Source organism: Emydura macquarii, unplaced genomic scaffold (genome assembly GCF_026122565.2).
Source record: "Emydura macquarii macquarii isolate MOO-44397 ecotype Brisbane River unplaced genomic scaffold, CSIRO-AGI_Emac_v2 contig_2297, whole genome shotgun sequence".
Lineage (NCBI taxonomy): Eukaryota > Metazoa > Chordata > Testudines > Chelidae > Emydura > Emydura macquarii.
Window position 1 is genome coordinate 39,856 of NW_027132434.1, and position 26,365 is coordinate 66,220.

General features: G+C 45.8%; 3 protein-coding genes across 4 annotated transcripts in view; 1 reads left to right on the top strand and 2 right to left on the bottom strand.

Annotated features, from left to right (window-relative positions):
• Positions 1 to 3,789, bottom strand: part of PM20D2 (peptidase M20 domain containing 2) — a 40,475-nt gene extending 36,686 nt beyond the window's left edge. For both annotated transcript variants that reach the window (XM_067560699.1, XM_067560698.1), the window contains exons 1-2: positions 3,227 to 3,789; positions 1,711 to 1,859 (exon numbers count right to left, since the gene is read on the bottom strand). In XM_067560699.1, coding sequence (XP_067416800.1) covers positions 1,711 to 1,859; positions 3,227 to 3,685 — 608 coding nt within the window. In that variant the 5' untranslated portion in view covers positions 3,686 to 3,789. The remainder of the gene's footprint in view (positions 1 to 1,710; positions 1,860 to 3,226) is intronic.
• A 7,690-nt stretch (positions 3,790 to 11,479) lies between these two features.
• On the bottom strand, positions 11,480 to 13,686 carry PNRC1 (proline rich nuclear receptor coactivator 1). The gene is made up of 2 exons (XM_067560700.1): positions 13,119 to 13,686; positions 11,480 to 12,581 (listed from the first exon to the last, which is right to left on the bottom strand). The coding sequence occupies exons 1-2, from the start codon at positions 13,677 to 13,679 to the stop codon at positions 12,141 to 12,143; spliced, it is 1,002 nt and encodes a 333-aa protein (XP_067416801.1). The 5' UTR covers positions 13,680 to 13,686; the 3' UTR covers positions 11,480 to 12,140.
• Positions 13,687 to 14,046: 360 nt separating this feature from the next.
• Positions 14,047 to 15,948, top strand: LOC137161446 (BLOC-1-related complex subunit 6-like). The gene has a single exon (XM_067560702.1). The coding sequence runs from the start codon at positions 14,176 to 14,178 to the stop codon at positions 14,776 to 14,778; it is 603 nt and encodes a 200-aa protein (XP_067416803.1). The 5' UTR covers positions 14,047 to 14,175; the 3' UTR covers positions 14,779 to 15,948.
• The last annotated feature ends 10,417 nt before the right edge of the window (positions 15,949 to 26,365 follow it).

The window sequence follows — 26,365 nt, forward strand, 5'->3', positions numbered from 1 at the left end:
GAGCCAGACCCTTTTTGCTTAACAATACAAAACTAAGGGCTAGTCTACGCTAGAATTGCTAAATCAACACAGCTGCACCGATGTAGCTGCGGTGCTGTAGCACGTTTGGTGAAGACGCTCTATGCCGACGGGAGAGCATCGCTCCAGGAGGTGGCTTTTTCACAATGTAAATTATATCAACTTAAGCAGTAGCGTAGACTTCCCCAAAAATAAAGCAGAGTGGACAGGAATCAATGAACTATTAAATGGAAGTCTGTCAAAAGAAACCACAAAATTTATAAACTATACATTTACAGCAATGAAGTTTTAGGTACAGAAAGACTTGCAGACATATACTAGTGATGACATTTTAGGATCAAATAAGCCTTACATTTTTATAGAGGAAATGAAGTTTGAGAAAATACAAATCACAAAGTCTTGGGCACAGGCTACTTTATTTTACTTAAGAAAATTTTTGCCATTATGCCACTGAGATGAGATGGGGGGTTGCAGTCAGTCTGAAAGACACAACTGAAGGAGCAAAACACTCAGAGGCTGAAAACCAGTTAAATCTTCTGCTTGAAAGAGAAAACCATGTCTTTTGAGAAATACTAACCTAGAAGTAGGCACTGCCAAGTTAATGTGAATTTGGACTCACACATTTTCATTACTTTGGTATGAAACCTGGAGAGCTTTACACTCATATATGATGTAAGTACATTTACTTGTGAAGAGGATAGATTGTGTCTGGTGAACTACATAACTGCCATAACTTCTGAACTTTCATTTAAGCAAACCTTCAAGGTCAATTTGAGGCAGCATTGGAACTAACTGGTTGGCTACAAAAAGGGTATATGGAGAAAGAAAATTTTTAAAGTTTCCCCTCTAATGTTATCCCTATATAAGCCATGATACATGGGTTCTTAAAGAAAAAGAATTTCACATTCTTGAAAATAGTGACAAAGGTGTTTTATACCAACTAAAGCAGAATGAAAGCTAAAAGAGACAGAAAAGTCATCTCCAAGTCAAGAGTTTGAACATTTCTCCCTTCCAAATAAGGCTGACAGTGCTTTAGTTTGAAGACTGTTTCATTGTGGATGAAAATAATCATACTTGAAGTAAAATAAAAAAAGTAAATCTTTTCCAATTAACTTTAGAAGGCTTTAAGATGTTTGTAAATGTTTGGGATATTTTAACAGAAGCATTCAAAGGGAGAATAAAGAATTGCAGGGAATTGAGAAATACACAGCTTGCACAAAAAGACTGCCTCTTTGAGCAATAAAGTACAGTAAGTATCTGAGAAAGACAACTCCAGAGTAGACGTTTGTGGCACAAACATGGACAAATGTTTTCCAGAAAATATGATATGCTATATAACAATGCATAATTTCTAAGTAGCTGAACTGCTGTAAGGCAGGATTTATGTTGGCTTCCTTGACATCAGCACGATATATCTAAGTTTTATCATGGAAATGAAATACCACTTGCTATCCTGATTAAAGAGATACTAACTCCAAAATTCTTGCAAACAACCAGATGCATTAAGGAGAATACAAGAACAAGGCTTTAGTGCTCAGTATCAACTTGCTCACAAACTGGCTACATATTATATATAAGGGATACCAGTGAATATCAGATTCCAAATTCAATCACTTTAAAAGCAAATCTCCTTTGCTGAAAAGATTCTGATTCACAGAAAGCAAAAATATTTCTTTCAAACACCTTACTCACTCATGTTCAGCCACATCAGGCAAATAAGCTGCATTCTCTTGTGCTGGATGGGCCATAAAAACAACATCCAGATCATCAAAAGCACCAGCTTCTATAAGATCTATTTTGCCTCCTCCATCTTCTTCTGCGGGAGTCCCCAGCACTGTGATCTAGAAGAGAAGGTTACAGGGGTCAGGAAAATTGTCAAAAACCTGAACTTGTTGTACACAGTGGTATTGTAGCCATGTTGGTCCCCAGGATGTTAGAGAGGTGGGTGAGGTAATATCTTTTTTGGACCAAGATAAGCTTTTGAACGTATGCAGACAATTGGCCAGGGCATGGGGGGGAGCCTGTGTCACCCCTACCCTGTAACTAGAGGCCTGTGAAGATACAAAATTTGTATCCACCTCCGATCCGCAAAAATTATCCACGGATATTCACAAATTTACAGTACTCTACTAACAGCTCCACAGATCACCGCACACCAGTGACGCAGGACTGTACTGAGCCCCCAACTACCCTCCCACTTCTCCCCAGAGACCTGCTCCACCACCCACTCCGCCAAATCGCACCTCCTTCCCCACTTCAGGCAGGGAGGCTACAATCCTGGGCCCTTGAGTGCAGCACCACCCTCCCAGTGAGGGGACCTGGCCAGGACAGACAGTGGCAACAACTACTCTACTCGCAGAACCCACCATTGCCGCCTGCTAGTTTGAAGTACAGTGATACCGATTTCAAAATGGCACTTGGTTCACTGAGCATGCAGGAGTACTTGGTTGTGCTCCCTTCTGGGAGTTGTAGTTTACCTCCTCCTTTGGAGCAAGTTGGGAACTACAACTCCCAGTTGCTGCATTATTCAGAGAGCAGAGCTGGAGTATGGGTAGTGGATGACAGCCAGCTGCTCAGTTGAGTATGTGCTGCAGAGCCCTGCGCAGATACAAATTTTGTATCTGCAGCTGAGCCACAACCCACAAAAATGCCCCACAGATGTAAAGTGGGTATTTGCGGATTATCAGGCTCTACCTGTGACCTGGGGTGCCTTACAATGTCCTGATGCTTTAGCCTCCAACCTGGACAGCTCACAAAGAGCTACACCGTGCAGTGTAACAAAGGCTGGTGAAAGCCGGGGTATGACAGGCAAGCTGCAGTTACCCAAACACACTTTAAGAAGAGCTGGGCAGAAGCTCAAAAGTTTGTGTCCCTCCCCCCACGGAAGTTGGTCCAATAAAAGACATTACCTCACCCATGTTGTCTCTCTAAAAGCCTGACTGGCAGAAATAGATCCCACAGGGATGGGCCAGGCCCAAGGGACCTGCTTAGATAAATACTGAGTAAACATTCAGGAGATTGAGGCTTCTTGGTGCCTCTGATGGCCCAGGAGAGAACTCAGCCTATAAAATAAGAGGATATGTTGGGCAGCAACGGGAGAAGGACCAAATAGGCTCACTCGGCCCCACCCCGCCCCCCGGGGCAGATCCCCCCTGCGGGAGACACCAGAGCGACGGGCCGTCCAAGATCTTCCCCCGCCGGGTCTCACCTTCACCGCGGCAGGGGGCGGCTGGGGCAGGCTCTCCAAGGCGCCCTTCACGCCCAGGGCCGCGGCCGCCCCCACCTCGGCGATGAGGTTGTGGCCGCAGGCGTGTCCGATCCCGGGCAGCGCATCGTACTCGCACAGGAAGCCCAAGTGCAGCAGCGGCCGCAGGGCGGCGGCAGCGGCGGGGCCCCACTCGGCCCGGAAGGCGGTGTCCAGCTTGTAGTGCGGCTGCACGGCCCAGACGGCCCCCGGCAGCTCGGCGCTGGAGAAGAAGCGGGTCATGGCGCTGTGCGCCTGGCGCTCCTCGTAGGCCAGCTCGGGGTGGCTCCAGATCTCCCGGCTCAGGGCGCTCAGCCGCCCCGCGCTCTGCTCGATGCACTCGGCCGCCCGCTGCTTCAGCTTCTCCAGCGCCGCCGGGGAGACGGCGGCGGGGCCGCTCTGGGCCAGCTCCTGCGGCCTCATGAAGCCGCCGCGAGAGAGGGGGGCTAAGGGTCGGGAACGGCTGGAGAGGGCGGGGGAGACCCGCGTGCTCCGCGCAGAGGGAATCGGGGACCGTCACGCACGCGCCTGCCAACCGCCGTCACCTCACACGAATAGCGCGCCTTCCGCCTCCGGGTCCGGGACAGCCCGCGCGGAGCTTGCTGGGAAACATACCTACTACCCGCCCACCACGCACCGCGCTGGGATAGGCGGCTGACAACAAGGGGGACACGCAGTGACAGAACAGTCTGAGTGACAGGTGCCCGGTCCAACCACACAAAGAAGAGCGGCAGAGGGCGGGGCTTTTCTACAGCTGTCTGTCTCTCAATCCAATAGGCTGTGTGTGGGGAACCCAGTGGCACCTAGGGGTGGGCGGTGGTGGTGGATTTCCCCCCCGTGCGATCGCCTCTCAGCTCCCTGGTCGAAGATATTCAGTGGGAATTATTATAGGGCGGTTCTGTGGCCTGGGTTCCACACAAGGTCAGTTTGGATGGTCACAATGGTCCTGGTGGGCCCTTCAATCCGTTTTAAACCTCACCCCTCTGTTAGTCCAACCTTTGTCTCCTGGCCGGCATGGCCATAAAACTGGCCGTGGTTTCGTCCGGTATGATGGGGGACATCATAATGCAGACTGCACCACTCCATGCCTGCCTGCATGACCTCACACACACCACATATCACAGCCACCCCTCAGTGTCATCTTCTTATCTTCTCTACCCAAAACATGCCCAATTCTTTCAACCCTTCCTTAAAAATCATGTTTTCTAAACCTTTTATTCCTGTTGCCTGCCTCTGAACGCTCCAATTTTTTCACCTCTTTCTCAACATTTGGTGCCCAAAAACTACGGAGTGCTCTAGCTGAGGCATTATCAATGCTGAGTGGAGCTGAACAATTATCTCCTGTGTTTCACATATGACATTCTAGTTAATATAGCCCAGAATGGCAGTTGCCTTTTTCTCAACACATTGGTGACTCATATTCAATGTGTGATCCAGTATAGCCTCCTGATCCTTTTCTGCTGTACTGTTGTCTAGCCACTTATTCCCCATTTTGTATTTATGCATTTGATTACTCCTTCCTATCAGAAGTACTTTGCACTCATTTTTATTGAATTTCATTTTATTGATTACAGGCCAATTCTCCAATTTATCAAGATCATTTTGAATCTCATCTTTTCCTTGAAGGTGCTTGCAACTCTTCCCAGCTTGGTGTCACCTGCAAATTTGGTAACCATACTCTCCACTCCACCATCCACATTGTTAATAAAAATATTGAATGGTACCAGACGAAGTTACCCCACTTGGTATGTCCTCCCAGTCTAACCGTGAATCATTGATAACTACTCTTTGAGTATGGTTGTGCAACCAGTTGTTTTGTTAGTACATTATAGTAATTTCTTCTAGACCACATTTCCCTAGTTTGCTTATGTTACTGTCATGTGGGACTGTGACAAAAGCCTTAATGAAGATCAGATATATCACACCTACTGCTTTTCCCCATCCAGTAGGCCAGTTATCCTGAATGTAGAGAAGGGTGTGTTAGGTTATGAGGTGTAGAGAACTGATAAGAGATGTTAAAGACTTCAAGGGAAAATCCATGGCTGGCAGGGCTAAGGACAATGCATTTTGGAGTACTTGGGAAATTCTAGGAGACTGTAAGAGTATTAATGTTGTGCCCGTATTGAAAAAGTGCAAGCTGGATGACCTGGATAACTATATGCTGGGCCAAATAAAAGAAATAAAATGATTAAATAAATAAATAAAATAAATGCTGATACAGGATTCAATTGTTAAAGATCAGGAATATAATTAATGCTAGTCAAAATGGGTTTTATGGAAATAGGTCAGATTTCATTATTTGATGAAATTACAAGTTTGATTGATAAAAGTAAAGAGTTTGTAGTCAAGCTGCAGCCTCTTTTGGTTGAGGATACATAGCCCCACTTAGTCAATTTAGTCCTTAATTTAAGAGTACTCTTGGATTTCTTGCTGACACTAGATTTACACATAGCTGCATCTGCAAGTAACACTTTCTGTCATCTCCATTTGGCTAGGAGACTCTATCCCATTCTGGTGGATGATGACCTGGCATGGCCTCAGTTATTCATCCCTCATCACTTCTTGACATGACTATAGAATTGTGATATATATGGGCATGAAGCATTCAGCATATAGGAAACTCCAACTAGTACGGAACACTGCAGCACATCTCCTCAAAAACACAGGCTACTGTGAACACATAACACTGGGTCCTCTGCTTTCTACACTGGCTTCCCAGCGAATTTCAAATCAAGTTCAATGTCTCAGTCATTAACTTAAAGGCGGTCCATGGCCGAGGCCAAGGTTATCTAGAAGACTGCCTAAAGCTCTGCAGTGAAGACCATGGTCAACACTTACACTCATCTAGCACAATGGAACTCTCTACAATAAGGATAAATCTTGCCCATATGGGAGACAGAACTTACTCAGGGGCAGATTGAGACTGTGGAATTAACTTCCTTAGGAACTGAGGACCATCCCAAACCTCATGAACTTCTGCTCCAAGTGCAAGGTGCATTTCTTTTGACCTACCTTCTCTAAATTAAACACATAGCAACACGTATATTTAGATAAATAATTTAAAAATGAACCTAAAACCCTGCCAAAAAAACCCACACTCCTCTGCACATGCTTCTGTCGCTTTGGAGATGGTGAGAGAACAACCAATGCATGACTGATGTGTAGTCACATTGCTGATGTGCAGTAGAACTTCAGAGTTACGAACACCAGAATTACGAACTGACCAGTCAACCACACACCTCATTTGGAACCAGAATACGCAATCAGGCAGCAGCAGATACACACACACACACAAAGCAAATACAGTACAGTACTGTGTTAAACATAAACTACTAAAAAAAGGGGAAGGTTAAAAAAAAGATTTGACAAGCTAAGGAAACTTTCTGTGCTTGTTTCATTTAAATTAAGATGATTAAAAGCAGCATTTTTCTTCTGCATAGTAAAATTTCAAAGCTGTATTAAGTCAATATTCAGTTGTAAACTTTTGAAAGAACAACCATAATGTTTTGTTCAGAGTCACAAACATTTCAGAGTTATGAACAACCTCCATTCCTGAAAAGTTCCAGAAGGGTAGCCATGTTAGTCTGTATGTATACAGCAAAAACAACGAGAATCCTGTAGCACCTTAAAGACTAACGAATTTCTACTGGCATAAGCTTCTGTGGGCTGCAACCCACTTCATCAGATGCATGAAATGGAAATCACAGATAGGAGGTATATATATATACAGCCAAGGGTAAAAAACAACAATGGGGAGGGCAGGTGTTTGTAACTCTGAGGATCTACTGTAGTAGAGAGAGAGCCTGAGACATGAGTCCACTTAACAAAGTTCTTTTGTCTGATGATAATTTACTGATCCCAAGTTGAATTGATAGGCTTTTCCCTTCACTAGTCTTTCCCCCTTAGCTATTGAATGAACTTTTTTAATTCTTATCAAGGTGTTTGGATGAACAAACAGCAGTTAAGCCATTCCTCCGTTTTAGCTGAGATGTGCCTTTCCCCACACAATGACCACGGAGCACAGCATGAAGCGGTAGTAGAAGGTGTTGTCTGGCTTGGTAGAGGAAGGTGTGTACAGCTTTAAAGGGGGGTAGGGTGATTTTGCAGCAGCTGTCGCCGAGCACAGCGTGCGGTCGCTGATCCATTTCCCCCCCGACCAGAAGAGAGGAGGTTATAAGTACATGCGGGGCAGGCAGGCAGCACAGCATTAGAACAGAAGTTTTAGTTCTCTTAGTCTCTTTTGTGGGGAGCAGACGCGGATGCAGACAGGCGCAGCAAGGACTCCAACTCTGCAATCTTCACGGCGCCACATGGTAGCAGGACGCGGGGGGGAAGCTTCCAGTCCAAAAGCAGGCGTTTAGTAAGAGAGGGGGAGCGAGTTTCAGGCGTAGCTCTGGGACTGAGACGAAGCCGTACAGATCAGCCAGGAGGCGGGCAGGAGCCCCTGACCTACCAGCCCGGGCTGCAGTAGCAGGCAGTAGGGCGGAAAAGGGGCAGGGGATTGGGTTTCTGGCACCTCTCTCAGCCCTAGCCTGGCGGGTGAGAGCGAGGGAAGAGGTGGCTCCCCGCTCACAGCCCAGCATAGCAGGCGTGTTAGAAAAGAGAGGGGAGGGGAGGGATTTTCAAACTCCGTACAGGATGGACAGAGCGGGGCTGGAGGGGTCGTGGGGTGGGATTCTCGCCACACGGGCAAGGGGCTGGACCCAGGACTGGAGTTGGCGGGTGCCAGTGTGGTGTCTGCTTAGTGCTTATCAATCGGACTCTTCTCGACTGAGGGGTGACAGATGTGGATCTTGAGGAAGTAAACACCCCCCTCCCCCGCGGTGGTAAAACAGGCTGTGTTTGGGGATGGGGCATCACACAGAGACTTGTTGCTTCCAGGGTCGGGCAATTGTTTCCACAGCACTGCAGAGCTTGCAAGGTGTAGTGGGGCGCCCAGAGCTGGGACGAATGGAGTGCAACTGGGGGGGGAGGGTGAGTTTAGTTAGCAGAAGATGGAGGTTGCAAGGGTAGAGTGTAAACGTGAGCCCCACTGTCTCTTGGGACTTAAATGGGAGGGGAGGGTGGACCTAGTGGGGTAACAAATAGGCTATGAGGAGGATTCAGTGTCCTAGGAGCTGTATCAGAGATGTGTGGGGTACACACACCTGTGGGCGCTAATAGTATTACACAGCTGTTACAAGCTAACATACAGTTGCTGCAGCAGCTGGGAGCAGCCATGGGTGGGAGGTTGGGAAAGGGTAGTAAGGGAAGCTCAGCTTGGACTGGAGTTTGTGAGACAGGTGATAGTCAGGTGGGGCAGACCTCTCACTAGGGGATGGAAGATGGAAGCCCTTAATGGGGGAGGGGAGGAGGAGATTTCTGGGTACCTTTCGACTCACCCATTGCCAGGGACTGTAAATTCATGGGATAGAATTGTTGCTCCCGGGACAGTTGGGGTGGGGGCAACAGGACACTGAGGGTGCCCCAAAGGGCAGTCTCGAGTATGGTTATGCTGGGGTGGCTGACCCAATGGGACGTCACTTTCTCAGTACTATTAGGGATAAAATTTTGAGGTGAATATGTGGACATATTATCTTTGTTGTACAGGAAGGTGCTGACAGACAATAAGCCAGGGCACAGCAAGGAGGGCAATGAAATGCCTGAGCATCCAAGGGTGGCTGGAACATGGAAAAACTGGGAGGCTCCCTTCCAGATCTATGCTGGAATTATTGCAGAGGCCTTCCCAGACAGAAGCATGGTGTTTAAACATATGGATATAATCAGGTGGGCATATAGTACGTTCAGGAGGCCAGGGTTGGTTTAACTATGACAAACAGTTTTGAGTAGACTGAGGGCAGCAACACAAACTGGGATCCGGTGGGACATACTACATCATACACTGTGGATGATGCCCCTGGGGCCTGGAGTCCAGTGGAGGACAGTGGCCTGTTCATTCTGCAGCAGACCTGACAGAAGCCTGAGGCACGTATTTACATTTGATGGGCATTTATTGAAAGCAGTTGTTGTTGTAGCATCTGTAAATTTAGGCATGCTTGCAAAACACGTATTGGGGCCCATGCAGCCCATTCTTGCCGGAACAATAGGGGAAGGTCATAGTGTGGGGAACATAATGGGGAGTAGGCCAGGTGCCACCCACAGGCCCATAGGGGCAGAAGCAAGAAATTGAGGAACAAAACACAGGCAGTAGTGAGCTGGAAATGGTGGGTTGAACAAGAGCACCAGTTAATCTGGAGGTGTTAAGGGTGCTCCTTTGGGATTACCCTAACAGGATAGATGGTATTATTTGTGGGATGGGTTTAGTGTGTGGTTTAGGATTCCCTTTAGAGGGAACAGAATTCATTGGATATCTAAAAATGTGAAGTCCTTAGTGGGAATGGGACATATTGTAAAGAAAAAGATTGCATGGGAATTAAATGAGAATAGAGCAGTAGGGCCATTGAATCAGTTACCTATGCAGAACTTGCAGGTTTCTTCCATAGGCTTAGTCCCTAAAAAGGTTCTGGATGAATATCACTTAATTCACCCTGTCATAACCACAGGATAGCTCAGTTAATGATGGAAAAACCTGGATTTGAGTTCTGTGCACTATTCCTTCATTGATGAGGCTGTGCACATGGTTAGGTCTTGTGTCTGTAGCCCCAAATTGGGCCACAGACACATGAATTTGGTTCCCACTCATTCATGATAGGGGTAGCAACAGCAGTGGCCCAGCTGGATATGGGAGGTAGAGCAATTCTGGCAATTGGGTGTTGGCATTCTGAAGCATACTGAAGGTATGAGAGACTCCAGGTGGGAAATCAGTGTTAATTTTCCATGATGATTGATTCCAAATGTGAGCAGATGGGCCCGGCAGGGGTGGTGTGGATCTGTGAGCTTGGTATTATTACTGGGCACATAGGTTGGCTTCCAGGTTGTCTGGAGATTTGCAGCTGGTCCTCAGTGATGAAGCAGTCCCAAGATGGTACGAGATGAGGGGCATGTTATAGAACCAGCTGTTGCCCTTTCTGTACACTGCGAGGGCCCATGAGCACACACCAGATATAATTGTGGTTCATCTTGAAGAAAACAGTTTGGGAACGTGTAAAAGGATAGATTTTATGTTCAAAGAGAGTCTTGAGGCAGATCTTGGAACTTTTTCCCAGATGTAAAAATTGCATAGTTGGACATGCTGCAACACAGAATGTGACAGGAAGCTGTGATGCCTCCTATGGCTGGCAAGGCTAGGAGGTATGTGAACAGGGAGGTGGCCAAATTCATGGTATGTCATGGGGGGAGGGTGTCTAATTTTGCATGCAAAGCATATGGGGCCCTCAAACTATTCAGGCAGATGGAGTTCACCTATCAGACTGGGGGAGCTGACACCTTTTTGATGGATATTAAAAGGTGACATTAGGAGATGTGTGGGAACCTGGTGGGCATGGAGAGGGAGGCAGCCAAACTAATTTCTGGTATTTCCTGGTGGATGTCCAATGCAGGTACTCCATAGGGAGGGGATATAAGTGATAAATGGATTGGTAAAGGATTTAAAGGAGGTATTTGATAAAGGAGCAGAAACAGGTGGTTTGGGTCTCCTATGATTGGCATAGCAGGGAGCCAACTCCCACCTCCCCCTCATTTGAGGGCGAGGTCCCAGCAGTGAGTAGGCTGGGGACCTGATAAAGGGCTGACAGAAGCTCCCTTGGTATATATTGAAATGATGGAATTACCTGCCCTGTATGCTTAGCTGTCAAGTACTCCCAGACAGTTAATAAAATTGTGGCCCAGTTAAACCACATCCAGTGCCTCCTGTCCTCCTGCTGGCATAGCTGAACAATAGCCTCTCCCTGCTACCTATTATCTATTTACACACGTGTTAATTTTTCAGCCAGTTAAACAGGTCCTAATACCCAACTGTTTTCACTTGCTTAGTCCATAAACAGTTTAGTATTTATAGCAAAAACAAAAGTTCTTGGATAATCTGGTTAAATATAAAGAATACGCTATCTAAAGTGACAAAGTTGTAGGAGATAGAGTTCTCAAACTTTTAACAGATGTTTTAAAACCACCTCCTTGAAAACTTAAAATTAATTGCTGGTGTGAGCATGGACTAAGGTTTAATTTGGCATAATTAAGTACCTAGTACAAGATCTGGTATTGCTTGAAATATTTCAAAACTACTGCAAGCTAAAAAACCTCTAGCTATAGTACATTCACACACAAGAGACAGACACATGCTTAAGGGGAGGCCAAATTATTTTATTTGTTTTTTTAAGTAACCAATTGTACTTATGGCAAAAAGCTCTGCTCCTCCTTTTTAGGAAGTAGGCAGTGCTCAAGTTGAAGGGATAGATTCTTTACTCAAATTCCAAAATTAGCTGTGTAACAAAGGGTTGAACAAGAATTCCAGCTATTGTTTCCAGAGCAGAGAGCAAAGATTCACATCTGGATGAAAACTCCCTGTTTACAATGGATTGTGCCACAGATTGCAAAACTTTTTTCAGTAGTGCATTAATAAACCATTCACAGTTGAATCTGAACCTTGAGATTAAAGAGCTGTTTTCTCCTTTCAAAATTTCATTACCTTGTGCAAATTAGTCAAGTCATTCCAAGTGTCAAGCACACATTTAAAGCTGTCTATATTTTATATACAAAACACCTACCATTTGGGCAGTGCAAAATACATCCTTTCATAACAAAACTAAAATGTACCTCTCAAAGTATGAACAAGAATATACACATATTACATGATGTACATTATTTACAGAGCCATAAAAATACAAAAGGCTTTTTATGTGATTATAAGACTTGACAGTCCTTTTATAATTCTTATTGCAACAAGGCAAGTTTCAATTTTCTGGATGGAATCCTCTTTGTAATTACCCATAAGTCTCATGAGCTATGCTTGAACTTTTAGGAGAGTTTTTAAATGGACAGCCATCAGCTCCTTATTTTGGTCAGTATGTTCATCAGTGCATCCCACCCAGTGACTGGGAGGCTTTGGAAGGACACTAGGAGATGGCGGGTCACTGAACTTTGCCCCAGCATAACTTTCTTTTTGGTTCACTTCAGTTGGAGAGCCGGGTTTCTTTGATTTAATGTTTCTGAAGTTCTCACTGTTAAGTGGCTTTTTCTCCTGCTTTTCGATTATCTCAGGGGACATAGGAAGTTGCCAAAAGTTACTTTCAATTTTTTTCACAGATGTGATCTTTGTTAGTGGCATGTTACATTTGCTCTTCGGTTTGTTACTCTTGGGCTGTTCACCCAGATGTATGCTGTGAACAGGCTGGCAGTGGGGAGTGGGAGCCTTCTCGGACTTTCCCATCTTGTTTTTCAAGAACTGCAGAGACAAAGACATTCAAATAAATGCAGGACTCCGCCTACTGAGAGTCCGTCACTGTAGCAAAGAGCAGCAGCCAGCTGCTGAGCAGCAGGGGAAGGTGCCCTGAGAGAGGAGAAGCCACCTTCCCTTATGTTTGTCGTCCCCGTCCCCATATTGAGCTGCCTGGACGGGGTGAATTCACACGGGGCCAGCCGCGCTTCTGTGGGAATCCTCCCACCTCCCCAAGCAGGCGGGGGGCGCGGCTGTAGTGACCGTGGCAGCCGGGCGCCTCCACGGGGCGCTGCGCTGCGCTCACGTCACCCTCGGGCGCGCGGCCACCAGGCTAAATCCGGCTGTTGCTGGGCGCAGCCGCCAACCTCATTGGTGGAGTCCCCGAACCAATCAGCGAGGGCAGCGCCTCTCCCTGCCCCGAGAGAGCGTAACGGAAACTTCCTCTCCCCTCCCCCCAACCACCCGAGACGGGGGGAGAGCGGAGGGTGGTGGGGATCCGTTCCGCTCCCCGGGGGAAAAACAAAACCCGTTTCCTCCCCTCACCTCTTTCCTGACGGGCTTGCTGGGCGCCGCTCTCGCAGGGGCCGCTGTGGGGGGCTCTTCGAGCAGGGCGGTGGGACCCTCTAGTGCTGGGAGCGCGCGAGCCTCGCCCGGGCCAGGGGCTCCCAGCGGGGGCGGGGCCCTTCTGCCCAGGCCAGCGCGGTGCTGCTGGTATTGCTGGTAGCGGCTCGGTAACAGCCCAGAGGGACTGGGACGGATCTTTCCCTTCCTCCGCCTCACTCGCTTCAGCCCCGGCCGCGCGCTGCCCCCGGGGCCCGCCAGGCAGCAGCTGGGCTGGTTCTCGCAGTTGTTGTTGCCCCGCATGAGGCGCTGGAAGAGGCTGGGGGGCAGCCACCGGGCGTCCTCGGGGCCTGCCGAGAGCCGGGCCAGGAAGGGCGGCGGCGCCGTGGTGGTGACCATGGCGGGTGTCGGGTATTCAGAGCTGCGCAGGGGGAGAGGGCGCTGGGAAGTGGCCGCGGAGCGTCCGCCGGGACTTGGCAGGCTGCGATGGTGGAACCTCAGATCCGCTGCTAGGAGAACATGGCGGGGGAGTGAGAGGAGCATCTAACAGCGCCCCAGTGTTGTTACTCGAGAGGCACACGCCCCCTTCCGCCACCGCACCAATCCACACAGCCTGGCATAGCGAGTGACACGCCTCTCGCGGGCAATGCCCAATCCGAAGAGAAGGATGACGTAATAGGACCGCCTCCGCCAATCCGGAAAGACACAAACATAGGGGGACGCGCCCCCTTCGCTTCACCTCCAATCAGGAGAGAGACAAACACAACGAGGCTCGCCCCCAGCCCGCAAGAGTCGGCCAATCCGGAAGCCTTTAGTCAACAAGACTGCAGAACGAGTCGCGTCTTCTTTTGGTAAGCGTCTGCCAATCGGAGGGGACGCAAACGGACAGACTTTCCTACACGCGAACCAATCAAAAGAAGAACAAACATTGAGGCGACGCACGCGCGCCTTCGCCTCACACACAGCAACAGGCTAAGGTCCCCGGTCCAGGTCCGGGCCCGCGCGCCTGGCGGGAGGAGGCAGTGGGACGGTGGCGGGTATGGCCGAGGGACGCGTTCCGCCCGCAGAAGATGGGCCCCGGGAGCAGGAGTGCCCGGCGGAGCGGCTGGGCACGGAGCCGAGCCTGGAAGCGCTGAGCCTGGAGCACGGAGCGGCCGGGGCGTGGCAGTCGGGGGACCGCAGAGCTGCCAGCGCGGAGGAGGGGACTGTGAGCCGCGAGGGCCGCCTCACCCACTTCGTGGCTAGCAACTTGCAGCGCAAGATCCGGCTCAGCGCGCCCGCCCCGTGCAGGGCGGGACTGGCGGCCGGGAGCGCCTCTAGCCCCATCCCCCCCATAGACCCTGCGGCGCTACGGGAGCTGGTGGCTCTGGCCGGCCAGGTGGCCGCGCAGGTGGACGAGCTGCTGCGCAGCGTACACTGCGGCCTGCAGGCCCTGACCGCCCTGAGCGTGGGCTGCATCCAGACCTACCGCGATGGCGTGGAGAGCTTGGGCGAAGCCGTGGACACCAGCATCCGAGCCCTGTACACGCTGGTGGCGCGGTGCGAGGAGCTGGACCGGGCCATGCAACCCGTGCCGGCCTTGGCCAGGCGCATCCGTGACATGAAGGGCACGCTGGAGCGGTTAGAGGGGCTCTGCAAATAGCGCCCAGGGGCGGCCGTGACCCCGCAGACAGTGCCTCCGACCACCGGCCACCATGCTCGAACACGATGTGCCTGATCCGATGTCAGCACGCCATCTCCAGCAGGAGCAGTCGGTGCTGTGCCATCTGACACGCCGCGGCATGCGGCAGCTCAGAGACCCAGGATGAGACTCGGGGAAAGTTTACCTCCCCTGAAAGCACTTTGTACTCATCTGCCTTGATCTCCGAGGGAGGTGGGTGGGAAGTTCCTTAGCTACCAAAACGTCCACTGATATTTTTGTTGAATGTTTTCTTCTGAAATACCGATGACTAGTCCCACTAAACTTAATAAAGATATTTGCTATATTTTCTCCTGTGGCTTACCACTCTCAGTAAAGAGTGAGACAGTTTGAATCCTAGCCTCCTGCTGACACTAGCCACTCCTCTTTTCATAACTGCTACACTGACTGTTTTCCTTACAATTTTCAGGCCATTTGAGACTAATCTTTTGCATGAAACCAGTTGCAAACTGGGACTTAAAGGATCTCTAAGACTTTGTTTGGTTGAGGGAGCCATGGTAGTAGGAGTATATTAATTCTCTGTAGGACTATTTAGAAGTATAACAAAGTTTAAAATTCAGTTATGTAAATAATTTATATTTTTAATAAACTAGGTGGCATTCCTATTTGAAATTAGACTATTCTGATAGCCTCCTTACTGTCTCTGCTTCAGTTATGGGATAGTTCTAGCATAGAATCCTAGGACTGGAAGGGAGTTGGTGAAGTCATCTAATCCAGTCTCTACACTTATGGCAGGCCCAAAACTTATCTAGACCATTAGTTCTCAAACTTCTTGTGTTGGTGACCCCTTCCACACAGCAAGTCTCGGAGTGCAAACCCTTGGCCCCTGTGAGTACCCCCTTTGCCCCTGGCACCTGTGGGGTCCCCACTCCCCCTTCACCCCTAACTGCTGTGCGCACACACACACATACCCCCATGCCCACCTGGGGAAATTGCCCTGCATGCATGGCATGGCTAGTATTGCTGCTTGTTTCCCGCTCCAACAATGCTCCTGTGCACACCCCTAGAGAATTGGGGGGGAGGGGAGGAGCAACATCAGGGCTCCCTGCATTCCGGTCACTTTCCTCATCTGGACTGCATAAAGGAAGAGCAGAGAGCAGCAGTTCCAGATGCCATTGCTAAGGAGGTGTGAGTAGTATCTGGTCTGCTTGCCTTCCTCCTCCTCCCCCCCTTCCTCTGCTGAGAGGAAGCATGGAGGCTCACAGTCCGGTGCCTGGTCAGGGGTTGAAGCTCACAGTGTGTGACCCCTACATAACCACATCACAAACCCCTGAGGGGTCATGACCCCCAGTTTGAGAACCAATGATCTGGGCCATCCCAGACAGGTGTTTGTCTAACATGCTTTTAAAAATCTCCACATCCTCTATAGGCAATTTATTCCAGTGTTTAACTACCTTAAGAGGAAGTTTTTCGTAATGTCCAGCCTAAACCACACTTGCTTCAATTTAAACCCATTGCTTCTTGTCCCATCCTCAGAAGTTAAGAAGAACAATTTTTCTTCCTTCTTGTAATAACCTTTTATGTACTTGAAATCTGTTCTCATGTCCCCCTTCAGTCTTTTCCAGATAAACAAACCCAATTTTTTCTATCTTTTATCATAGGTCATGTTTTCTAGACCTTTAATAATTCTTGTGGCTCTTTTTTGGAATTTCATCAATTTGTTCACATCTTTCCTGAAATGTGGTGCCCAGAACTGAACGCAAATACTCCAGTTGAGGCCTAATCAGCACAGATAGAGTAGAAGAATTACCTCTCGTGTCTTGCTTACAGCATTCCTGCTAATACTTCCCGGAATTATATTTTATTGATATTTTATGCACTTCCTAGAGTTGAAAAAGAACTCATTCTCATGTAGAAGCTAAGATTCCCAGCTGTGTTAAGAGGGTATGGAAAATAGGTTTTCACGTTAGCAGTTAGGACAGCCACTAAATTCAGGGAAGAAGTTAAAGTAGTAATCAAATAATTGGTTTTTAATGACTAATATCTCATAAAATACCAGGATTAGTAATGAGTATTGTATTATTGGAAAATGGGGTATTTTTTGCCTGCCTTTGTAGTTGAGAATAATTGGATTTTAAATCTCTCACTGATTCTTTGGAATGTAGTAAATCCTGAATATCAGATTACTGTAATTTCCTCTTGTACTCTTGTAATCAAGAGAGTGTTGAACCAATGCCCCAGCATACTAATAGGAGTTGTGCTGGTGGAAGTACCGTCTTTCTGCTGGGATTTCAACAGAGGTCTTGGCTGCATGTGGGTTATTAAAGCTTTCATTGCAAGTTTTCATAGGAAGCAGGGTTATCCTCACCAAGTTCTGATCACCTGAACTTTACTTTCAGAAGAGGTAATAATTCTTTACTTCTCTTCCTGTTTCTTGAAACAGTTTAAGATCTTTGAATATATTAGGACTAGCCGTGCTGGATGAATGTACAGCAATCCTTTTTTTGCTTTTTTCATTCTTTCATTATGATGGGTGTTTCCTACAGGTGAGATTAGAAAAAAGATGCAAGTTCATGAGTTCTACTTCACTACCACTGAGGACACAACATATGGCTACAAGAACCAGTTTTGCTCCTACTTAAGGTATGTCTTCACTCAGGGCGGCACTGTCGGCACAGCCAGATCGATTCTTTGGGATCAATTGAGCAGCAGTGGAGACCCGCTCAATCAATCCAGAAGTCAACAGCGTTAATCCATCCCTGCAAAAAGATTAACACTGTTGACGGGAGGGTATGTCCCATCGGTGCAGTGTAGTGGGGATGCCGCACTATTTAGAAGTTAGGAAGTCAACGGGAGGTACACAAGCTACTTTACGTACCTTGCATATCACCAGTTGACTGCCGTCGAATTTCGCTGTGATTGTAGACCAGCCCTTAGAGAGACAGCAGTCTTTTCCGCTTGAATTCTCCCACTGTTACTGCAGCACCTGTGCAACTTCTCTCTTGATAACAATGGCAGGAGCATTAGTATCTACTGACTGTTGGTGTTTTTACCAGTCTGGTCTGCGCCTGCCCAGAACAACTATATGCAACACAGAGGTAATAAACTGGCAGTTGGTCTATGCCAGTGCTACCATTGGTAGAGCTGTGCTGGTGCTACAACAGCAGTGGGAATTTTTTTTTAAAAAGCTCATTGCAGATAAAAGCAAATGGTAACTACATAGTGTTCATAAACATAAGGACTAAAGGGAGAACATTCTCACTGTTCTTTTTCTGCTGTCTTAGCAGGTCCCATCTGTGACGCTGCTTTGGGGTAGCTCTGCTTCCTGATTTGGAGAAATGAGACCCAAAGATCTGAAGTATTTCTGTAGCACTTACAGGCATAGCAGCTTTGTTTTACACCACCACCTCATCTGCCTTCTCGCACATGCTTTAACACACCAAAAAGTCTTTGTTAATTTCTGCAGTATGGGCCAATTTAAATTTAGTATTTTAAAAAATTCTCTTTAGACTGAGAGATGCTGAAATGTTTATTGCTAAGATATAAATACGTAGCAGTGATTAATATTCTTAATAGCAAGCTACATTTCCCATCCTGTCCACCACCAACTCTTTTTAGCTTTTTCAACATAGGCCTTAACTTGCTTAATTCCTAAACTGAAAGGTGAATGATAAAATCCAATTGTAAGGTGCAGATTCCTGGCATAGACTTGTTTCCTGCTCTAATCACCTCTGGTGCCACTGAACTGACTAATACAATTATCAGATATTAAATAAGTACATTTCTTAAATGGATGCCTGGAACTTTAGAATTGTTTTATGTAAATTCATATTTCTAGCCAGTTCAGTTCAAAGTTCCTATGTATTTCTCACAGTTGTTAAAACAAAGAACATACAGGACCAGATTCTGCCCTTTGTTACAACTCATTGAGTTTGCACAGGTCTAAGTGAGGGCAGAAATTTGACAAGTGAAAGTTCAATACTCATTCTCATAAACAATGGATTTATCAGAGTCCCCTCTGCACAAATGAAATGTTGCATGCATGTGTTTTTATGCAGTACAATTACATTTATCCAAAAATGTTTTCTGACCATCAAATCCCCTGTGAAAAAAAGGAGGAGGGTTGGAAAATTAAGACAGATTGGTTATGTGATTCACACCAGGGGATTTAACCAAGACTCGGACAACAGTATTGAACTAAAAAGTTCATATAAATGGAGTTAGCCCATATTAAATGTGTAACTAGCATCACATAGCTAGTTTGCAACTAACCTAGGCAGAATTTATTTTTTGTTTTTTAATTCTGACTATTCTAATTTTTCAGATTTTCTCTATTTTTAACTATTTTTAATTTTTACAGTTGCAGGGAAATTAAGGGAGGTTTTGGGTTGGGGCAGCACTGGCAGGGACTTCCAATATTGACAGTGAGCTGCTGAGAGCTCCCTGGGAGGCAGAGGGGCACAAGATACCTGGGCACAAGTTACAGGAGAGGTTATGTGCCCTAATCCTGCAAATTGTTTCTACATTGATAGACCCTGCAGCTGCACAGAGACCCATTAACTTAATTGTAGAGTCAAGTGCAGTGAGTAGGTTCTCAGGCAGTAACTTTGACAGCAATGCCATTTCTGTGGTGAAAAAGAGTTGACTTGTAAATCATGAGAGTGAAACAAAAGTAATTATCTGTTTTTTACATTGCCAGCCTGAGTTGTTAGAGGGGAAATCTGTTTGTAATGTTTTAATCTATGCAAATATTTTTATAGGCCTGTTTTTGGAGAACCTTTATAAGGTCTTTGGTTCTTACTTCAGTTGTAAATAATGTTCTTCAACTGAATGGGGGCAAAGGTCCTGTGGAAAGAATAGTATGTGATGCTGTGCATATGCACAAGAGGGCTAAACAAAGCTTGTACAGGCAAAGTTAATTCTGGTATTTCCTAACTTTTGAGGCCTTGACTTTGAAATCTCAGGGTTTTTTTAAAAATAGTTTTTTGGTATGTAATCTTTATAGATGCTTAATATGTATTTGGATCTTGAAGATATTACTGACTGAAAGGGCTTTAAAGGCTTTGTGCATATTTTGTCCTACTTCGTAACCCATGAGAAGTCAATCAGTCAAACTTACAATTTATTTATCTTGTTCTGCTCTAGTTTGCCCTTAATGAACTTGTGCCAAAATAAAGTTCCCAATGTCAGAAGAAATAATAAAATAAAATAAAAAAATAAATACACAAGCCTAAACCAAGGAATGGTTGGAACTTGTAGAACTTACCTCACTATTCAGGAGCTGTTCAGGATTGGATACATATGTTCTAGAACAGATCTCCTTTCATATTCTGTTTGCCATCATAACTGTATTTTTAATGGGTTGTTTATTTCAGGCAACTTTCAGGATCGAATAGTGAAATTTTATTTTTTTCTGATGAAGATGCAACTTGTTCTGTCTCATTCTTCTAAAGGAAATTTTGTTAATGATATTACAGAATCATTGACGCTTAGTTGATCCCAAATACTTTAAAAATAAAACTGTTTAATGAGACTTTAATAACTAAAACATCAGTACATCTGAAATAAACAAAAAACATCACCTGATGCATGAAAGAACATCATTGGTGTTTCAGTCTTAAGGCTTTTTAAAAGTTGCTTAATTACATCAGCTGCTCAGTAACTGCTTCACCAACCCAGTGATTAGAAAGTGCTTGTTTCCTTCACATTCGATTTGTATCTTTTGCCACCAGGTAGCTACTAAAATAAGTAGCTGCTTTGGCAGGAATGTCCAGACTTATGAGTGTGCCTCTTACTATGATTAAGTACCCACCCCCTCCACACACCCCAAGCTGGCTTCGGGATCTGCAGCTGGTTGTCTTCTGAACCGTGCCACGGGCACATCTGTACATGCTTGTGCTCCACACTCTCCATTTCCTCGCCTTTGTGTCCTGCCCTGATACCAAGTTGTGGGACCTTTTGCCACCCGTCCAGGTTGAGGAACCCCGGTGGGCCAGTCTGTATTCCACCTTGATTCCACGGCTCGCCGGGGATATTAGCTGGTGGCTTCTTCACGGAACTGTGAGCACAGACGTGTACCTGGTGCAGTTCACCCCTTGGCCCAATACCTGTCCCTTTTGCGGCCTGGCAATGAGGGCAATGAGACCCTGGCACACGTGTATCTGGAGTGAACCAGCTTGCAGCCCCTATTCCAGAACCTCCTCTTGAGGTTCGGCTGCACTTCTCCCCACATTTTTTGATATATGCACACCCCATCTGTGGCCCAGCAAAGTCACAGGACCTCCTTGTCAACCTCCTCCTCGCTTTGGCCAAGGTGGCCATCTATGACACCAGAGAGAAAATGTTGGCTAAGAAGATGCTCTGTGACTGTAGGGCCTATTTCCGTTCCTCAGTCCGATCATGTATCCTGGCAGAGTGCCTCTGGGCCACGTCCGCTGACTCCTTAGCTACTTTTCAGGAGCAGTGGGCGCTGTCTGGGGTTCTCTGCTCGGTGTCCCCTTCAGGTTCCTTCCATTTAGCCCTTTGACCTTCATGCCTGTTCCTGTTTTCTCATTTGTTGTCCTCCAAAATTAGTTGAGTTTCGGGCCTACTAGTTCCTCCCCTTAGGCTTACGCCTGCCTATGTCCTGGAACCCAAATAGTACCATGATTAAGATTCCTGATCCAGTTACTGGTGTTTGAGGATAAATTGTGGTACAGTGCTGTATCTTGGGTTTCAAAATTAACTAGATTCAATAGTGTCCCTTTAGGTGTTACACAAAACTATTATTTTAAATGGTTTTAACCTGTGTGGTTGTGCTAGGAGCTTACACTGACAAGTTGTGTGCTAACTATACTAGCCCACAACTATGCTAGCTTAAACATTTTTTGTCTGTTATTGTAGAAGTACAGATGTGTGTGTGGGGTGTGCGGGAGAGCTTTTCCATCATAAAATAGCTTTTTGCCTTCAGCTTTGGAACTAATGACTGCTCTGATCAGCATTTTCAACTTCAAGTCTTAAAAAAAAATCAGAAGACAAAAGTTTCATGTTCAGCATTAAAATCATGGTCTTTATTTACTTCTATAGAAGAAACTTGTCTTCTTTGATAGCCTGTCCGTAGGGAGAGTCCAGCTAACTGCATTTTTTGTGAGCATTCTTGCCCCCCCAGGGAACATGTCCTTGCTCTTTTCTTATCATGTATAAGTGTGAATGCTCCCCCCCCAGAGAGTATTTCCAGCATTTCTCTTTCTTAAAAAGCTTAATGTGGTTCCTTAGTTCTCTCTGAAGCAAAAAGGACCTAGAAGTCTCTTGTGCAGAGCTTTTCCTTTGGCTTGGTGTGTATGGCGCACTTCTCTGATAAGTTTTTCACTCTGTCTGCTTAATGTCACACAAAGCCACTAGAATTCTGATCAGTGCATATAAGCCCTGACCCTGTACTACAGAAGTTAATGGGAGTTCTGCCATTGATTTCAATGGGAGCAGGAACTGGCCCTTTGCTGGTCTGGTGAAGGAGCAGGTGCAGGGCATGTAAATTGCAGGCTTGCTAGAAATTGTCTTTTTCATACTACTGTTATAAGTTATTAATAAGCAGTATGTAAAAGTTGCCCAAGTTTGTGCAATTCATTTTGTGAGGAGAAGAACAGTTCTCCCTTCTCATAGATACATTACTGGTTGTTGTGGATTACTTTTGTACCACAGATGGGAAGACTAGTCACTCAGTATCATAAGCTCGCCATTGACCTTCAGGATAGTAATGAGATTGCCAAGAATCTGAAAGTAATTACTACTGGGGCTTGAGGCTACATGATACTACAGCATTTTTATATTTAACTGGATTATTCACACAGTGACCCTCTGCTACACAAATTGCCTTTTTAAAATAGCTTCAGCTAATAGGGGAGCGCTGCCAATGTATACTGAGCATAGCAAATTGAAAATAATTAATTGGGATGTTTAAAAGTTATCTGATTAGTTCTCAGGATTACAGACTAAAATGTACTGTTATCAGTTCTGTAAAGTAATGTAAATAAGCATGTAAGTAGTTGCTGTAGACCATGAATATTAATTTATTTTGAGTGTATGCAGTAAAGATACATTTATAACAATTTCTTTTTCTTTTGCACAGACACTAGCTAGTGCAAGAGGAGTCGGAGAATGGTACCCTGCAACATATTTCTCTGTGCACAAACTGACCAGTGCTGGGGAGGACCCACTATATTATCCAGCTACGCTTTTTCCCCATGTGCTTGCTAATTGATACTGGAAGAGATACCAGCAAGTTGCTCTGCATCCCACTTAGAAAGCAAATATAGCACTATCCAGGAGTGGGGAGAATCATGTTGCTGGGTAAAGCTTGCAGGTAACAAAATGGCCAGTAACTAAACTGTATTAGAGTTTCTAAAAATAATAGAATTCCAGAGGGGTAGCTGTGTTAATCTGTTTTTAGCAAAACAGTGAGAGTCCTGTGGCACCTTGAAAACTAACACATTAATTTGGGCATAAGCTTTCGTGGGCAGAAACCCACTTCGTCTTCACGCATCCGACGAAGTGGGTTTCTGCCCACAAAAGTTTATGCCCAAATAAATCTGTTAGTCTTTAAGGTGCCACAGGACTCTAGTTGTTTTGCTAAAAATAATAGATAATTTCTCAACATAAAGTCCTTCACTCAACACAGGGTAACTCAATACTGGATTTTATTCTGATGGACACAGAAAAGTTAGTCACTGACTGAAAAATTAGCAGGTGCCTAGGTACCAGTGATCATGATCAGGTTACGCTTACTTTGTGCCAACAGAATTTGGCACTAACCAGTAATATGTACATATGGAACTTTAAAGGGCCAGTTGGCAATTGGCAACACAACTGGTTGGGAACATAACAAAAACTGGAAATTGTTCAAGGACATCCTAGTGGATGCTCCAAATGCCACAATTCCCTATTTAAAAAAAAAACGTAAATTTATGCTGGGCAAGCAGCCATCTTATAAAGCCAAATTCAAGGCTAACAGAAGATGTGTAAGCTACCATAAAACACAGTATAAAGGATGGGAAAAGGAAATAAATGGCAACGACTATAAGTTACAAGTTAAAACTGTAGCCAGCCGAAAGGAATCAATGGCTGATATGGCTAAAGACAACATAGTGACATTTTTTTCAAACATAGTGTACTAGGGAAAAAAAGTCATAGGTCATGTATAGGACCATTGCTAGATGCAGATGGTAAAATTGTAAATAATGATGTAAAAAAGGCAGAAATGTTCAATAGATATTCTGTTTTGTATTTGGAACAAAGGATGAGGATGTATCCATACAATGATGAAATGGTGAAATAGAAAGTTCACTAGCCATAACAAAGGAGGATACGAGGCAGCATCTGCTAAAATTAAATATTTTTAAACAAACAGGCCTGAATAACTCTCACATCTCAGGGCACTCAGATCTGTAAATCCCCTTGTTACCATCTGTATCCAACATGAAGAAGTCTTGCGTCTGCTAGCTAGATGTTAGCTCCCTGACACAACCAGCCTGTCAGCCACTCAAGCATTCTCCACTGAACTGTATTGTTATAAAAGAAAAGACTAGCAGGATCTTATTCAGGGGGACAAGACAATACGTCACATTTATCGTAAATGTAAGAATATCAAAAAGCAGTCACATTCACACACACACATTCATACCCAAGAAGTTCTACAAGCTGATGTCATAATTACCAGTCCTTTTATGCGTTGCTCGAGCCAGCCTAGTGGCCAACTAGGCTGGGCACGATGAGGGAGCCGGGCCTCTCTTGGTCGCGAATCCGATGCTCCAAGATGACGATTGCAGAACGAAACCCAAAGTTTCCGTGTTTTTACCCCATCTTTTATACTTGCTGGCTTGCATGTAAGTCTATGTTCCTTGCTGTGTCATGCTGTCTCCAGGTTCAGTATGGTTGTTAATCATCAGCTAATTGCAAGCATGACAATTTTCTTATTTCTGTACTTTGTTCCTAGGGTGGATCCTTCTGTACTACAGGGTCGTTTATCTGCACTTTAGGGTCATTGATATGCATTCTTCAGCCTTCAGAGTCAGGATGGCAGTGACTTCTTCACTCCCCGTTCTGTTGTCAGCGCAATGTAGGTCTTTTTATGCCCTGCACATACATTCATGACTCACACACACAAAGAGAATTCATCAAGATATTTTAGGTTCAATAGAGTTTCAGGAAAGAGTTTACTTCAAGAAACTAACAAGATGGAGTTCACTTATGCCACACTAAATTGTCCCATTATCAAAGCAGTAAAGGAAAAATCTATATCTACCTCTATCTCACTTAAAGCATAAAACAAGGAGTCTACATTTGATTCGTTTGCACTGCTCCTGGGGATGGCTCACAATACCAGCCCTGCCTTTGCCCTGCAGGTTGACAATAGAGGCACCCCAATCCCTGAGGCTCCTTGAAGTATCCCCCTATGATGTCCAGCCCCTGACCACTCGACACCCACAGAAATCTCGGATCCTCTGTTCCTAAAAGATATACTTTAATTCAGTTTCTGGGAGAAACGCTACAGCCTGTGTATGGGGGGGTTGGGGGGAGGGGAGGGTGGATGGGGTGTCAGGTTTGATCGTCATGGTGGTCCCTCTGGGCCTTGAATCTATGAATCCCACTGTAACAGTATGGCCTGCCCCTTTAAGGGTCAGGGGCCCTGTGGCCAACCAGCTCTGTTCATTCATCAGATCCAGCTGGGAAGGGGTCAGTTGATCCATGCAAAGGGCTGACAACACAGTTGAGAGCTGTAGGAGGGATGTGGGCTCTTACACTGTAGGTCCTGAAATAGGGGGACTGAAGGGAATGGTATGTCTATCTTTCAGCTCAGAAAGGCAAGAGGAGCAAGCTTCTGGGAAATATAGCCCAGGGTGGGCAGGGGAACTGGTTTTGTTTGATATTTTACTTAAATTTTATATCTGAAGAATAAGACTGCCTTATAGTTGGGTGTGGCAGTAAATCCTTCCTGGAAAGGTTGAGAGATTTAATCTGAGCAAGAAGTAGAGCAGTGACTAGCCTGAAGCCAGGTTGGGTAGGAGAAGTGTGAAATCCCCTTCCTTCGTGGGCAATGTGGAGAACAGGATTGCCTATATTTCTGTCAACGTGCTCATAACACTTGCAACTCTGTCTTAAGATAATGATTAAACTATCTCATGCTTGAAAGTTTCAGTTAGTCACCTGCAGGAGATACTAACGTTTTTCCCTGATGCAGAGTTGGGCAAGTGTGTGCTACAAGATGTTCTTCCTCCCCTCCTCCAACACTTCCTCTGGAGCATCAGAGATTAGCCAGAGCTGGAGATGGTACACCAGATGGGGTGCACCAGTGATCTGAGGTGGTATAGAAAATCCTCTCTTAGTTGCCTTGCTGGTGGGTCTTGTTCACATGCTTAGGGTCAAATGATTGCCAGATTTGGGATTAGGAAGGAATTTTCCCCAGGTCACACTGTGGTCAGCAATCTTGAGGGTTTTCTAATTTCATCTTCTTCTTAAGCATGGGGTGTGGATTTGGTGGTGATGACCATTAGGGCATATATCACACAATCAGTTCCTTGCCATTAGAGGGATCTCAGTGAGTGATGGCACCTTGATC

Excerpts from the sequence above, each read along its gene's own strand:
- LOC137161446 (XM_067560702.1), top strand. The coding sequence starts at position 14,176 with ATGGCCGAGGGACGCGTTCCGCCCGCAGAAGATGGGCCCCGGGAGCAG.
- PNRC1 (XM_067560700.1), bottom strand. The coding sequence starts at position 13,679 with ATGCTCCTCTCACTCCCCCGCCATGTTCTCCTAGCAGCGGATCTGAGG. Across the intron at positions 12,582-13,118 it reads GCAAGCCCGTCAGGAAAGAG|TTCTTGAAAAACAAGATGGG; the intron begins GTGAGGGGAGGA and ends TTGTCTCTGCAG.